This window comes from Trichoderma harzianum (genome assembly GCF_003025095.1).
Source record: "Trichoderma harzianum CBS 226.95 unplaced genomic scaffold M431scaffold_39, whole genome shotgun sequence".
In the NCBI taxonomy this organism is placed as follows: Eukaryota; Fungi; Ascomycota; class Sordariomycetes; order Hypocreales; family Hypocreaceae; genus Trichoderma; species Trichoderma harzianum.
The window spans coordinates 15567-29409 of NW_020209287.1; the positions used below are offsets into that span (position 1 = coordinate 15567).

General features: G+C 47.6%; 6 protein-coding genes across 6 annotated transcripts; 1 reads left to right on the forward strand and 5 right to left on the reverse strand.

Annotated features, from left to right (window-relative positions):
- Window positions 1-362: 362 nt before the first annotated feature.
- Window positions 363-1157, reverse strand: M431DRAFT_488444 (hypothetical protein; the record flags this gene model as incomplete). The annotated part of the gene is made up of 1 exon (XM_024916560.1): window positions 363-1157. The coding sequence occupies one exon, from the start codon at window positions 1155-1157 to the stop codon at window positions 363-365; it is 795 nt and encodes a 264-aa protein (XP_024767260.1).
- Window positions 1158-2101: 944 nt separating this feature from the next.
- On the reverse strand, window positions 2102-2827 carry M431DRAFT_11617 (hypothetical protein; the record flags this gene model as incomplete). The annotated part of the gene is made up of 1 exon (XM_024911951.1): window positions 2102-2827. One exon carries the CDS (start codon window positions 2825-2827, stop codon window positions 2102-2104), a length of 726 nt encoding a protein of 241 aa, XP_024767261.1.
- An 868-nt stretch (window positions 2828-3695) lies between these two features.
- M431DRAFT_101938 (hypothetical protein) lies at window positions 3696-5425 on the forward strand (the record flags this gene model as incomplete). The annotated part of the gene is made up of 4 exons (XM_024911364.1): window positions 3696-3861; window positions 3948-4032; window positions 4633-5233; window positions 5264-5425. 4 exons carry the CDS (start codon window positions 3696-3698, stop codon window positions 5423-5425), a joined length of 1014 nt encoding a protein of 337 aa, XP_024767262.1.
- A 296-nt stretch (window positions 5426-5721) lies between these two features.
- M431DRAFT_101947 (hypothetical protein) lies at window positions 5722-7828 on the reverse strand (the record flags this gene model as incomplete). Its single annotated transcript, XM_024911365.1, has 2 exons — window positions 5722-7670; window positions 7741-7828. The coding sequence occupies 2 exons, from the start codon at window positions 7826-7828 to the stop codon at window positions 5722-5724; spliced, it is 2037 nt and encodes a 678-aa protein (XP_024767263.1).
- Window positions 7829-8929: 1101 nt separating this feature from the next.
- M431DRAFT_501913 (hypothetical protein) lies at window positions 8930-10475 on the reverse strand (the record flags this gene model as incomplete). The annotated part of the gene is made up of 5 exons (XM_024918073.1): window positions 8930-9368; window positions 9465-9711; window positions 9763-9949; window positions 10010-10353; window positions 10427-10475. The coding sequence occupies 5 exons, from the start codon at window positions 10473-10475 to the stop codon at window positions 8930-8932; spliced, it is 1266 nt and encodes a 421-aa protein (XP_024767264.1).
- Window positions 10476-11247: 772 nt separating this feature from the next.
- On the reverse strand, window positions 11248-13723 carry M431DRAFT_501914 (hypothetical protein; the record flags this gene model as incomplete). Its single annotated transcript, XM_024918074.1, has 7 exons — window positions 11248-11489; window positions 11605-12233; window position 12263; window positions 12817-13204; window positions 13275-13429; window positions 13576-13613; window positions 13686-13723. 7 exons carry the CDS (start codon window positions 13721-13723, stop codon window positions 11248-11250), a joined length of 1491 nt encoding a protein of 496 aa, XP_024767265.1.
- Between the last annotated feature and the right edge of the window lie 120 nt (window positions 13724-13843).

Consider the following 13843-nt stretch of genomic DNA (forward strand, 5'->3'; position numbering starts at 1 on the left):
AAAATAGTATAGATAGAAATATAACTATTTAAGTAATAAGATTAAAAATATATCAGATAATGAGCTTTGAAAAGCGTTGGATATAATATGCAATAGTAGATTTTAGTTATACTATGGTTATTAATAGGTGTGTGATTATAAAAGAAAAATTATAGCAATTTCTATGACCTTACCTAGCCCTATAACGGTAACTTTATTACTCGCAGTCCGAGTATCTAAATGTTTCTCAACTGCACTGCGGCCAAACCAACAAAGAAGATACCAAGAAAGGCCAAGGAATTCCTTCCGTCTCTTGCAAGACTTGAGAATTGAGCTATGGAGAAACAGAGTCAAAATAATGCTACTAGAACCAGAATAAAAACTCAGGAACTTGTACTCGTGTACCAAAAGGTCTCAATTTCTGGCAGTATCATCTGGCCCTCCTTGCTCAGTATTGCTTCAAGGCTTTCCTTGAGCTTTGATAACTGCTCCCTCTGCTTCTCGTAGAAGTCATAGTTCAGCTCGGCCTTTGCGACCCATGACGTAGCTCGGACATGGAAAGTCTGCTCGTGTTTGTCAGAATGTGCTGACAGATCTGAGATTTCCACCTTGACAAACACAGCGTATGTGATCGGCCGGTGCACATAGACCGGGTTGTCGGAGCCGCCAGCAACGTTGCTCGTGAGCACGGCGTTAACGAGGAACGTGTAGGACAGCACCGTGTCTGTCCACGACCCGTTGCAATCGCAAACGCCATTTTCTATGACCTCACAAAACCCTTCTGTGAACTTTTGTAGTGGGCATAGTTTCGAATCGGGCAATGCATTGAGCACGCCGGAAAAGAAGAACTTGTCGTCCACAGCCTTGAGTTGACGGTACCCAATGTTGTATTCCTTGTTTTCTTGCCAGAGGAAGGACAGTAGATAGAAAGTCGCGAAGGGCCCTCGCAGAGTCGCTGTGATCTCATCAGCCAAGATCTCGTAAACATCTGATGTCAGATATTCCCCAACGTCGGTCTGAGGTGTCTGATGGGAAGGGTTGAGGATGGCGGCGCATTTGGCGGCAAACGCCAGCATTTCAGAGATGTCCGTGAGCGCTTCGCAACGCGATTCGTATTGCTTGCCGTGGCTTGGCTTCCCGAAATACCCCTGGAGATCGCAGGCTTGGCTCTCTGCCATCTTGGTATTCTTGACTAGACAACAGGCGAGTTGTGGTACTGAACAATCGTTACGGGAACGGTGATGCCCAGGACGGAGCTACGAAAGCAGGAGAGCCGATGCGACAGTCTGTCTCGTATGGTTTCGTGTCACCTTTACAACTCTTTGGGTCCAATATGAAATGTACAGCAGCATCTACTTGAGGAGGCCGAAAGAGCAGTTTGTTAGTAATAGTCGAAGGACTAGTGTTTGAATATTTCAGAACGGTCGAAACTCGCTCGATCGAAACATGATATAAGGTGTACGCATGTTTCGCCTCCACACCCGCTGCCGGTCCCCCAGTCGAGGTGCTGCATCCCGTACCCCGTGGAAATGAGTCCAGGGGCCCTGCGGTGGCTGTGTAGTCTAGACAGTTCGATATGAGTTCGAAGGAGTAATTTTTGGTGCAGTGCAGCTGAAAATACTATGCGACTCACGACTCCTGCATATACAACCTGCACGTCCCGCACTCAGCTGGCCTCGGGAACGACGGGGTTGCCCTGCATTCGGCATGGTTCCCTCGACTGTGCTCCACTGGCTAATCAATATTGACTAGACTAAGGCTGCGCAAAAGGACATAGAGCCCCGTAGTGGTGTTTTCTGTGGCCGGCGCATACGCTCGGCTCATTGCGGCCTGTCTCTTTTCTGTGGCGATTTGAGCCTAGAGCTGAGCTGCCTACGCGATCTCAAAGCCTGCCATATATCATCTTCACCTTGTTTGGTGGTCTATGTAACAGACGTGAGGTATACTGAATCTCTAGTTGGCGTTTCAGGGAGCAAATGGACAATTCTGACAATTGACATAGATTGCTAGGCTACATGTATTCAGAGTCACGGCCATGGAAACTCCTTATTCTAATTGCCTTGACTACTACCTAGTTCTGGTACCCCGTCCGATCTAACATGAAGCCGCTCAGGCCTTGTTCTTAACGGGCTGGGACAGGCCGGCGCCGTATGCCGCAAGGTTCTTTTCCGTGACAAACTCCATTGAACTTGGGGATGGCCTTCTGGTACCAGTCCATGTTCAGCTGGCAGTTGGTCTTGGTGTACGTCATGTCGAACTCGAAGTGTTCAGCTCCTCCTCCCACACTGCAAGCGTCCATAGCGCTTTTCCAAGCCGTCGCCTTGATCTTCATGTACACGATCGTCGTTGTGGGCACGTTCACAGTGAGTGGATGCTCGGCCGTTCCGCCAATCGTCATGGTTGGCACGGTGTTGATCTTAAGGGTATAGTTCATAGTCTTGGTCTGCGCTTCCGTATCCATCTTGAATCCACCGACAGCCTGGGCGAAGTTGGTGAGGACTTTGTCGAGGTCTTTCTTGGCGTCCTCCTGAAGACTGAAGTCAGAGAAGATGGCAGACAGGAAGCCCGTGTGAAGCTGAGCACGATCAACGTTTTCTTTGTAACTCTGGCTTGCACCTGTCGTGAAGATGTAAAAACCACTCAGAGGTCCGAGCATCGCTTGGAACGTGTTGTCGGCCTGGTCGGCGAAGATCTGCCAGGCATCCTTGTCGTCCGAGAGCTTGTACGGTTCCGGGTGTTTTCGTGCCTCCCTGTTCTGGAGGTCGAGTATTGTCGAATAGAACTGTGCCAGAGACAGCATATTCTGGTTGCATTGCCAGCTGTATATGGCGCCAGCGGTGCTGGTCATATCGACCGGCTGGGACCGCGACTGAATACAATATTACACCTAACCTACACATCTCAACAATGAGAACACAGACGGACTCTATGCCTGATGATATTACTATTGAAGACCGTTTTTTCAGCGCTTTGAAAAGGCAGGATTGTCACGAATTGCGGCGCCTCACCCTAAAGTCGATCTCAGCCCTAGAAATACAGGTGGGCGATTAACAGAACCTTGATATTAGCAGCTTTGGCTCTTGGCTTGTTGGGCAGGACGTTAACAGCTCCCAAGATAATTTTAATATATTCTTTTGAATCCCACTTTTCTTGCTAGCCACGTCCCTTGCTACCTACGCTTATAATGAACTCTGCTGTGCCATCTTTCACCGGTAGCAGTGTTTTATCTGGAAATTTTTCTATGAGAACGAATTGTGCCAAATGGGCTTTTGACATCTACATGCCGACGGTTCATTAAAATACGATAATTTCTGCACTAACGGCTAATGCAAGTGCCTGGTTATGGAGCAAGGCTACCCTCTCGCCAGACATACGTAAGAAAATCCAAGTTCGCATGGCACATGGTACTTAGAAATCAGGTATACATTGCCAAGATTCTTCATCACCAACATGCAGATTGTAAAGTGTCAGCGCTTCACTACGGAGGCAATGCCCTTGTATTTTACCCTACAGCGTGGGGTTTCCGTGGTACTTTTGTTACATAACTGCCACAGCCAACATACATCGAAGTGGGGAGTAAATGTCACATCAGCTGTGGTGCTCGCGTGCTCTCTTTTGCTTTTCAGATATATACCCATTTATCCAACAATCCTGCTCTTTCATCTATTACTGTTTGGAAATTTCAAGACTGGTTATACGTTGGAACAGAATACGCAATGTCTGGCGTATCTGAGCCTGGTGTGCCTTTGAATAGATCATATGGTCATCACTCAAATTCAGCTTCCTCTACCAGCAATAACACGACAGAAACAGAATGCCAAGCAGTCACGGACCCCAGAGCTATAAAGCGGTTGCAGAATAGGGTAGCTCAACGAAGCTATCGTAAGAAAGACTCACATATTTGGCATGAATAGGACCAATATGGCTTCCTTGTTAGATCATTGACACTAACATAGAGGTTACGACAGGGCGTCGGGTGAAATTACGTCTTGCAGAGCTTCAAGAAAGGATTGCTAGATATGAAGGTACAGCCCAAGTGATGGAAGGCGAAGTGTTACCCAACACTACCGCCGTCGTGTCTATGCCGGACCCGGAACCTATGAATTATATGGAAGCTGGACGTTTGACTTCACAAACATCGTTTGGAATGGCTAAACTTGAACGAACCGCAATCACTCAAGAGACAGCCAGCTTCGCACCGGCTGGAGAGAGAGGAAAGACTCCAAACAGCAATAACTCCAGAATCTCGCATGGATCGAGCCTCACAAACTGCCCCATCTCTGGATATCAAATCTCAAGTTCTGGTTCAGACCACTTTGAAGAAAGTCGTAGTCAAAACGAAACAGGCCGCCTGGACCAGAGCGATAACTTGCACTACTTTAATGAGGCTCAAGAGGCTGGCCGTGGTCAGCATCGAGGGCAAATTGTTGACAGCAGCACAAAGAAAAGGAAACGAAATCATGATACAGACCACTACCAGCATGTTCCAAGTCCGAACTTGTGTTCAAGTCCTTCGCATGCCCTTTCTGCTTCAGTGGCTACTCCCATTGCCGCCACACATCCTTTCCCCATCCATGAACTTGGTGGAGGGCTGGACTTTAGCTTCTTAATGGCAAATACAGAGGGTTGGAAATCGTGCTCCTGCGACAAAAGCATTGAGAACAGTTCAAAGTCACCGCCAGACGTCTCCATTTTGTCAAAAGTCCAATCAGCCGCCTCCAATCTGCCAAGTTGTGCGTCGTCGTCAAACCATCCCAATACGGACGCTCAAGTCCTGTCGCCGATTAATTTATCGCTGAATAAGAGATTCCAAAGCATCATGGAATGTGTCGGAGCAATGGGATTTGAGAGTTTTGACGAACTAGTAACTTCATACTACGTCGACGAATTTGAAGAGGCGTCGCAACTTTTCCATGAGCAACGCTTCAGCCGGCACAGAAGGCTTCCTGTGGTGTTTGCAGACATCTTGGAGGGTGCAAGACGATGGAAGCCTTCAGAACGCCGAGGACTTGGTGAGGAAGTACTTAAAGAGGCCGAAGCCGTCCTTATCGCTGAAATCAGTCAGGCTTGGAAAGCCCTGCAACCGCTTACGGACACTGGTGCGTTTGAGCAAGACTGTCAGCAAACGCCTCAGAATACTACAACGCACGCGGATCGTTTGCGTCAGCATCTTAGAACAGTGATATCTACTGAAGTGAGTGTCATAGTATTACGCAAGGCAGAGACTCAGCACAGAACTTGTGCCGGTATGTTAGTGAAGTGTGTAAAGCTGACGGACCTCTAGACGCCAATTCTCTGGACCCTGCTAATGGCTCTTGTAGCATCTGATGGTCCTGCATGGCAACGAGACTGCTCCGGGACCGCGCTCGCGATCATTGCGTTATTGCATTTGGCCGGTCGCCTGCCCAAAGAGACTTTGCTGGAGCTAATAGGATCTTGTCTCTAAGAAGCCCAAGAAGTTTATAGGCAGCGACAAAAATTGTATTAAATATTACGAAACTCTGAGTATATAGACAGCTGGGCTATTCTCCGACTTTGGGGGAATTAATGTCTCACTGTTCTCGCTTTTAATGGATTATCCATAGACATTCTCATCAAGCCCTTGTCGCGAGCTGTAATGGGATCAATTGGTCATAAACTTAGATATATGTTAGATGTACCCTAGAAGATCTGACATAATATCATCACACTCCAACATCTCAAAGCATCTTTCAACTATCGTGCCAAGGGCTATTAATACTCTCAAGCACCATCCAAAACATCTTTGCATGTTTGCAAGAGACGATAATACATTTGCAACACTTGTCTCCGATCGGTCCTCGAAAAAACAAGAAAATAGGCAAGAAATTCGACGCCTAACGGTGGCGAAACTACGGTACCCGGTTGTCTGAACAGTTCCGCCCTCGAAACGAATGGAGCATCGCCTGGTATTCTTGCCAGGACTTTTTTGCAGAAACCTTCAGGCACCAATACGTTGTTGCGATGGATTGGGATCAAGCAGTTTCCGCACCAGTACTGTGTATTGGATAAGAAAGGTTTGCACATGGTGGCGAAGCGGCTGCCATCTTTGAGGCATTGCAGCAGTTGCAGCGCGCACAGGTCTACACCATACGTGTAAAGAGTCGAAAAGGCGCAGTCAAGGCCAGGAGGGCGTGCGTTGACTTCAATGAGATACACCTCTGGATAACCGTGAGGGGTAGTGCTCGAAGCCACAAGGTCAACGACGCCGTCGGTATCGTGATATCTCATGGATGAGTTCTGAACCCGGGCTTCGACATGGAAAATACCGTTGCGAAACCCTAACTTGAGCAGGCTTTTGTGAAGAGAAGCCTTCAACAGCTCCTGTTCTTGGGCACTTAATCGCGTGGGAGATAACATGATGGTCTCACCAAAGCTGTCGGCAATAGTCGCATCACTTGCGTCGGCTGTGCAGGGAAAGTCATCAGTGATTTCAATAAACAAGAGCTCGCCATTCCAAAGCGCAATGTTGGCATCAACTTCTGGCCCACTAATATATGTTTCGAGAAGAATGCCGTGCTTTGAAAGGCCGTCTTTCTCCATTTGCAGCAACGCCTCTCGTAACCCCGATTGATCTTGAACTTTCTTGACTCCCCGAGAGGCGCCACCGCGGCAGGGTTTGACCACCAGAGGGTATGTCAAGCTCTTAAGATTCCCAATCCAAGATGCTTCCTCCAATTGTGCTGCGTTGTCCAGCCGTAGCGCCTGAAAGTCGGGGGTATTGAGAATTTTCCGCGTCTCATCTTTATAGTGAGCTGCAACAATCGATTCTACCGGTTCGGTCTCCAGATTCAACAGCTTGGCTGCTTTTGCAGTTGCAATAACATACTCATCCGAAAACGTGATGATGCCGTCAACTTTGCGGCTTCTGACGGCTTCAGCAAGCTTTTGCGGCAGATCAGCATCACTGGTCATATCGACCGCAATGAAATCGTCTCGGAGGTGGCTGTATTCTGCATCTTCCATGAAGTGGCCGGGCCGATCGAGGACAATGACTGATATCCCCAGAGCTCGTGCTGCGTCGAAAGGCCCCTCTGAACCATATGCCCCTGTCGTGTTATCGAACAGTGGGCGACCACCGACCACTGCCACGCTTAAGGCCGGCGGCTGAGTTGAGAGCACCCACTCAAAGGAAAGCCTGTTGTGAACTTCTCTTTCAAGGAGATCAAATGCTTCGAGATGTGATACAGTAGAAACACATTGTTTGTAAATTAAAGCTCCAGGAGAGGATTGTAGAAGAGGAAGCAGATTCTTTTGCTTCCAAGGTTGGATTGCTGAACAAAGCTTGTCGGCTATCGGAAATGGAACCACATTTTCGATGGATTCAACATGTGCCATCCTGAGCTCCAGAATATCGCGTCGGCACAGATAGCCGTCATGAGGAACGAGAATTACCTTGACTAGAGTCTCGATTTCAGATCTGATTCCACCCTCATGGGCGTCGAGTGCCTTTGTCGCAAGGCAGCTTTGTACAATGGCCTCAAGTGAAGTGCCAGTACCGTCAATGACATTGTCGTCCTCTTCATTTGCCTCATTTCCCGTGTCATCTTTGTGCGTAGATATAACGCCCAGCACAAGGTCAAGAGAGTAGAAATGCGGCGACACGCTTTCACTCGCATCATCACTCACTACAGAAGGCGATAATCTCCAGCGGCACAAAAGCTTCACGGTAACTGCGCCAGCATTCCACGAGTGAGTAAATATGGTCTACGTGATGACTTGCAATGGGTAACATTGACTGACATTTGAATTTAGGGATCTTGATCCAAAATGACTCGGACAAGAAGGAATCGTCCACCGTCGCTGTCGTGAGCCGCAATTGATCCCCCATGTTGGCTTTTGGCTGTCAAAAAGTAGCTTGTTTTGGCTTGTTCCTTTGGCCTTCAACAAGGGTTGTTAACAATATTATTGAATCGGGAGTATTGTAGATTTAAAGAGCTACGCAGGACCCAGTCTACCCTCTCTACTATGATAACCTCAACGTGCGCGTTGTCGCTGACTTAGGCGGCTAACATCATCCATTACCTACGATCATCATTGTGGTAATTGCTTCGTGGTAATTAAAGTCAGATAAGGTAATTATTGGATATCCTGATGTGAAAACAAGACAGTTTGGCACCTCGCTATACATAACGATATGTAATCCCAGTTGTGTCTGACGCTCACTGTGAATCAGTGGCATGTCATTCGCAATGCAGCTCCAGGATCACGTAATGCATAATGTAGTGAACTTTCGTACAGATCATTTCTGTTACTTGATGGCAAACGCAATTGACATGAAGTGAACTGGGCAGCTACCTAAGTACGTAACGTAAACTCTTTGTACCAGCAATATCGAGTGCCTCCCGCCGAGCAGTGGGGACTGATGCCGGAAGGAGCCAGCTTGCTTAGACCCACCAACCTCTGCCTGCCCCTGCTCACGAGCTGAGTCTCAGGGTCTGTATGGTTTAGAGTTAAACTTAGCGCTAAGTTAGGCTTCGCGGCCCGGAGGTAGCACAGTATTAGCGGCGTGGCTGAGCATGGTTCTCGTAAGTCTTTAGCGCAATCGTCTGTGATTTGGCGGATATGAAACAGTGGCGCGCGGCAGACGGCAATAACACTCTGCTCTGTGACTCACTTATTTCCCTTTTTTACCATTTGGCCGATAAGGAAGAGGAGCCTTTGTTGTGACTGCTCAACTAGTTGTTTACACCTTCCAATATTGGTAATAAAGCACATGTTTATTACTGTGCTTCGTACCCAGAGACTCGGATAAATAATCCCATTGCAAATCCCACAAGCACCTGTCGGCTCTTCCTATCAGGGATGGAATATAGTACAAAGTGTTTCATCCTTTCCGCCAAAGCTCATGTCATGTTCCCAAATGAGATTGCTACCTATGTATTTGTCAAGCCTAATACTGTCTACGCTACTCCTTGACGGATCTGGCAGCCTAGGTTGCCAGCTCTGTTTCCGATCTAACGTCGGTTAGGCTGATCTTCTCAGCCCCATCGGAACTCCCCTCGTCATTCACAGCGAGAGTTTGAACTTCGCCAAATGGATTGAAGCGAGCCGACTCTTTTTTGTGGCCGTGGCTCATAATGCCATTGTCTGAAATTTCTGCATTTTGGCTTTCACCAACCACCCAGTCCAGGTTCGAGTTGGAAAATATACGACCGGTGTTGACAGCTTCGATATCGCAAAGAACCATCTCTTCGACCAAGGCTTCGAAGGTGTACGTGGGTGTCCATCCGAGCACACGCTTGGCCTTGGCAGCCGAGCCCAGCAGATTCTGGTTATCAAGTGGCCGGTAGAAATCCGGATTTACCTTGACGCGAATCTTACCACTGACTGAGTCAACACCTACTTCGTCCAAGCCCGTTCCAGACCACCTATTTTAGTTTTCCATGTCAGTACGCAAGACGATTTCCTCTAACACTAATTGTCTATATAAGAACGTAACGGGGAAATAGAGATGCAATCCTTACTCAATCTTGACTCCAATGACCCTAAAAGCCGCCTCCACAAAGTCTCTGACGCTGTGAGCCTGACCGGACGCCAAAGCATAATCGCCACCGACTGGTTGCTGGAGCATGAGATATACGCCCTGCATATAGTCTTTGGCATGACCCCAGTCCCGGACTGCATCCAGATTGCCGAGTTGGAAGCTGTCTAATTGCCCACAGGCAATCAGAGCTACCTGTGTTGTGATCTTGCGAGTGACAAATGTAGTTCCTTCATGCTCATTTTAGCTCTGCCAACTAAACTGAATTGAACCAAACTTACCACGCCTTGGCGATTCATGATTGAAAAGGAGTCCGTTAGATGCGTGAAACCCATATGCCTCTCGGAAGTTCACGGTAATCCAGTACTGGAACTGTTTTGATACGGCATAAGGTGACACTGGGTGGAATGGGGTTTCTTCTGTTTGGGGTGCTGGCATATCCGAACCGAATACTTCTGATGAGCAAGCCTGCAGATATATTAACACCACGAATATCTCACTCATTGGGCTTTGGAGATCAGAGTTTACATTATAGAACTTGGTCGTTCTATCCATACCCAGCATCCTCATTGCTTCCAGCAGTCGGAGAGTTCCCATGGCGTTGGTGTCATTGGTCTGTATGGGAGTGTCAAAAGACACAGCCACATGCGACTGGGCAGCCAAGTGGTAGATCTCATCAGCCTTGATGTTGCCTAAGATCTGAACGAGGCGCCCGACATCCGACATATCACCAAAGTGTATCGTTAGCCCCGGTCGCAAGGGCCTATTTAGAGCTTCGCGCCTAGAAGCAGACGATCTTACTAGGCCGTGAACTTGGTATCCCTTTCCCAGAAGGATCTCAGAAAGATAAGAACCATCTTGTCCAGTGATTCCTGTATACAGTCAGCTACATGAATAGTTGTTTGTGGATTCATAAGACAGGCTTGGAAGCCCTCTTTCGCTCACCAGTAATGAAGGCTACTTTGGGCCTGAAGAATCCACTCATCACCGCCATAGTTTTCTAGTCGAGGTGGAAGAAATACGTGAAAGGGAGATGGTAGTAACAAAGCCAATACAGATTAATCAACCGTTAACTTGGCGCGGGTAAATATATACCTATCATCCAACTGCGATATAAGATTGTAGCCACTGTAGAAGTTACCAACGACTTTTGATCTCTAAGTCACATAGAACGTGGCATTATATAATTCTTACGTGCTCCCTCCAGTACAGTGGCGTCTACATACAAATGATCGATTGACAAATCCAGTTACAAGAACACTATTACTCCATCGTTGGCATTATCTTCATCATGACTGTAAATAGTAAGACCTTGTACTGTGGGCTTTGTAGGTGTATGAAAGCTATAGTCAGAACTTTTACAACGGCATCATCAGCTTGGCCAGGTGGCAAACTAGCATAGACTGTTGCATGAGCGAAGGAACCGAAATGAAAAGATATGTTTCCAATCACGCTTTCGTATGTCACTTCTCATCCTCCGCGCTGTGGCCTGTTCGTTGTATTGCTACATCCTTCTCTGGCAAGCGTCAACGCATGGACATACGATTTGTAGTTCGGCGTTGAACACACGGAGTTAACGCTATATGCATTATTGTCACAAGGTAAGGCTCAGGCCAACAAGCAAGCACATTTGATGAAAAAGCTCTTGCGAAATGATAGAACAGTCACTGTATTACGTTAAGCTGTATGCATATACGTCTGATATGATGCAATTGTACTAGTAAGCGTAGTCAAGCAAGCCCCTTTCGACGCTTGGCTCATGACGTCTAATCCACCTGCAGGATTGGTCGCAGCATGTCGAGAAGGTCAAGTGTGCTGAGTTGCCTAAGAGCCTCCTCGTCCAGCGAGTGTTTCTGGAGCAGATCTTGCCTTAGGCTCGTCGAATTTAAGTCAGGCCCAACTGACTTTTTGGTGAACTCTAAGTAATAACCCATCTTCTCCAGGCCAATACTGTCCACGCTCTGGCATGACCACAGAACAGCCTCTTCAGCACTCTCAGCTTGTTCATCTACAAATGTTAGAGATGACGAACCAAATGAAGTATAAGCCAATCTCACAAATCAGATTTCGATTCAAGAAGGCGAAGACTGGAACTAATAGTTCAGCGCATTGAGGGTACTTACTGCGAGAAACATCCGCGTTAACTTGAGACCACTCTCCAAACCCTTTCCACTTTGCTGGCTGCCCATTTGGCAAAAACTGAGACGGGACGTGCCTGGCTTTGTTGGTTACAAGTATCCGTGGAAGTTTATATGGTAAATTGTTGAGGGCATCGGCTTCGTTGAGATTATCAGGTCCAATGAGATGCGAAAAGACGATGTCGTATCCGTCCGCTTCGCCAAGCCGCCGGACCGCTTCAGTAAATGGCAGGAAGGGATACCAGGTCTCTGACCATACCCAAACCTTGTTCTTCGGAACCGTAGGTATGGAAGCCCACAGGTCAGCTCTTTGCCTCCGGCTAAGAAAGAATTCTGGGTGGCTAGTTGCCAACTTGTGGCGCAGGTGAAAGTTCTCGCTCGGTAGCACAACGACTGCAGCGGCATTCACAACCGGATGCAATGCGGATAGCAGGACATCTAGGTGTCCACGGTGTGGCGGATTGAAAGATCCACCATAAACCAGAATGAGATTCTCGGCATCCTTCTTCAGACGGCAATCAAGCTGTTGGAGGGGACTGAGGGCGACTTCTGAAGACAGTCGAACTTCTTTGTAAGCGGCTTCTAGATAGGATCGAAGAGACATGTCCAATAGCCTAGTAATAACAGTATGGATCTGCCTTACCCTGCACAGAAAGCAGTGATGGGGGTGACGGGAATATGATGCTCCAACTAGGCATTCGGATCGGAATCAATGGTTGTACTTGGCAGGAGGACTTTAAGTCTTTTTTTATACATTGATTCTAGTTTGTAAGCTCCTCAACAGGGATGTGAATACATGCTGCCAACCTCAGTTTGTATTTTGGCGGCCCATAATTTGGTATTCTACTGAGCTAGCACGCGCGTTTTGGTAAGCATCATAGCAAATATGAATACACTATTATCACTCTCTAACATCGCATAACAGTCATTAACACTTGATTATACGTAAGCCTCTTGTACCAATGTTAATCACGTCATTCACGCCCTTTTACACCTTGTGCATCACCCACTCCAGCCGCTGGTCCAGCTAACAACAGAGCGTCATGGAGATGCTTGAATGCCCCCATTGTTTCAAAGCAGCCCCTACCTTAACCCCCCACCTTCTCCACCTCCCCTCTTCTCCCTCTCATCACAGAAAATTTCCAACGGGGAGTGGTGAGTGTGACCAGCAGCCTGCAAAAATGATGACCGTCACACCCGGGATACTGTAGGCTCCGTCAAGATATAGTTTAAGTCGCTTACTGACCATCAGAGCACTGAGTACGAGCATAGCGGTCATTATTGGATGATACGCAAGCCAGGAATCGGAAGCAAGGGTTACCCCAGGACTTGGGTCAGTCAAGTAACCTGTCCACTCAGCAACAGCGACGACTGTGGAGATCAAGAGAGCGGCATAGGCCGTGGGGAGGCCTTCATGGAAGAGTGCTTTTCCATGAGCGCTCTTGGGCACTAAATGCGCCGCCACGTTAAACCTTGCGAGGCGTGCAACGCCAGAGCAGACAAAAAAGGCCAGTATTACCTGATCTGCCAAGGTGTTGAAGCCAGCACAATAGACCATGACAGCAGGAGCCACACAGAAAGAGACCTTTATACAGTATGCCTTGTTAGACTAGAGTTTGTCGGGTGGAGGGAAAACATAGACGAGAAGCTCTTACCAAGTCGCAGAAGCTATCCAGCTGTTTACCCATTTCGGAGCATTCATTCCTGTACCTCGCTACTATCCCGTCGAAGCGATCAAACTCGTATCCAAGGAAAATGAGTAAATGCGCCATGAAAAACGATTGTCTCATTGCACAGAAAACGGCGAGGACTAAATGCGAATGTTTAGCACTCAGACTTGCGAGAAATGATTTTGTGATCACCTGGAACCTTACCTCCGCAAAAGCCTACAAGGCATGGTGGTTAGGCTTGACAAAATCTAATGCTTTCACGATTAATGTACTTTGATCTCCTTACCATTAGAAAGAGTAATGTAGTCTGCTACACGGAGCCGCCTATATTACAAGTCAGTTTGAACTTCTATTGTACATTCACAGAAGGTTGGCCGCGGTTCGGGAAATCCATACTTGAGCATGTCATACTTGACTTGTGGATTGGTTGGCATGTTTAATCGACGCTTTCACTGCCTAATCAAAGAGATATTGTATTCTCTTCTCGCTATATTACCCTCGACGCGAAACAAAATATCTCTCTAATAGGCCGCGGGATGCCAATTCTTCTTCAG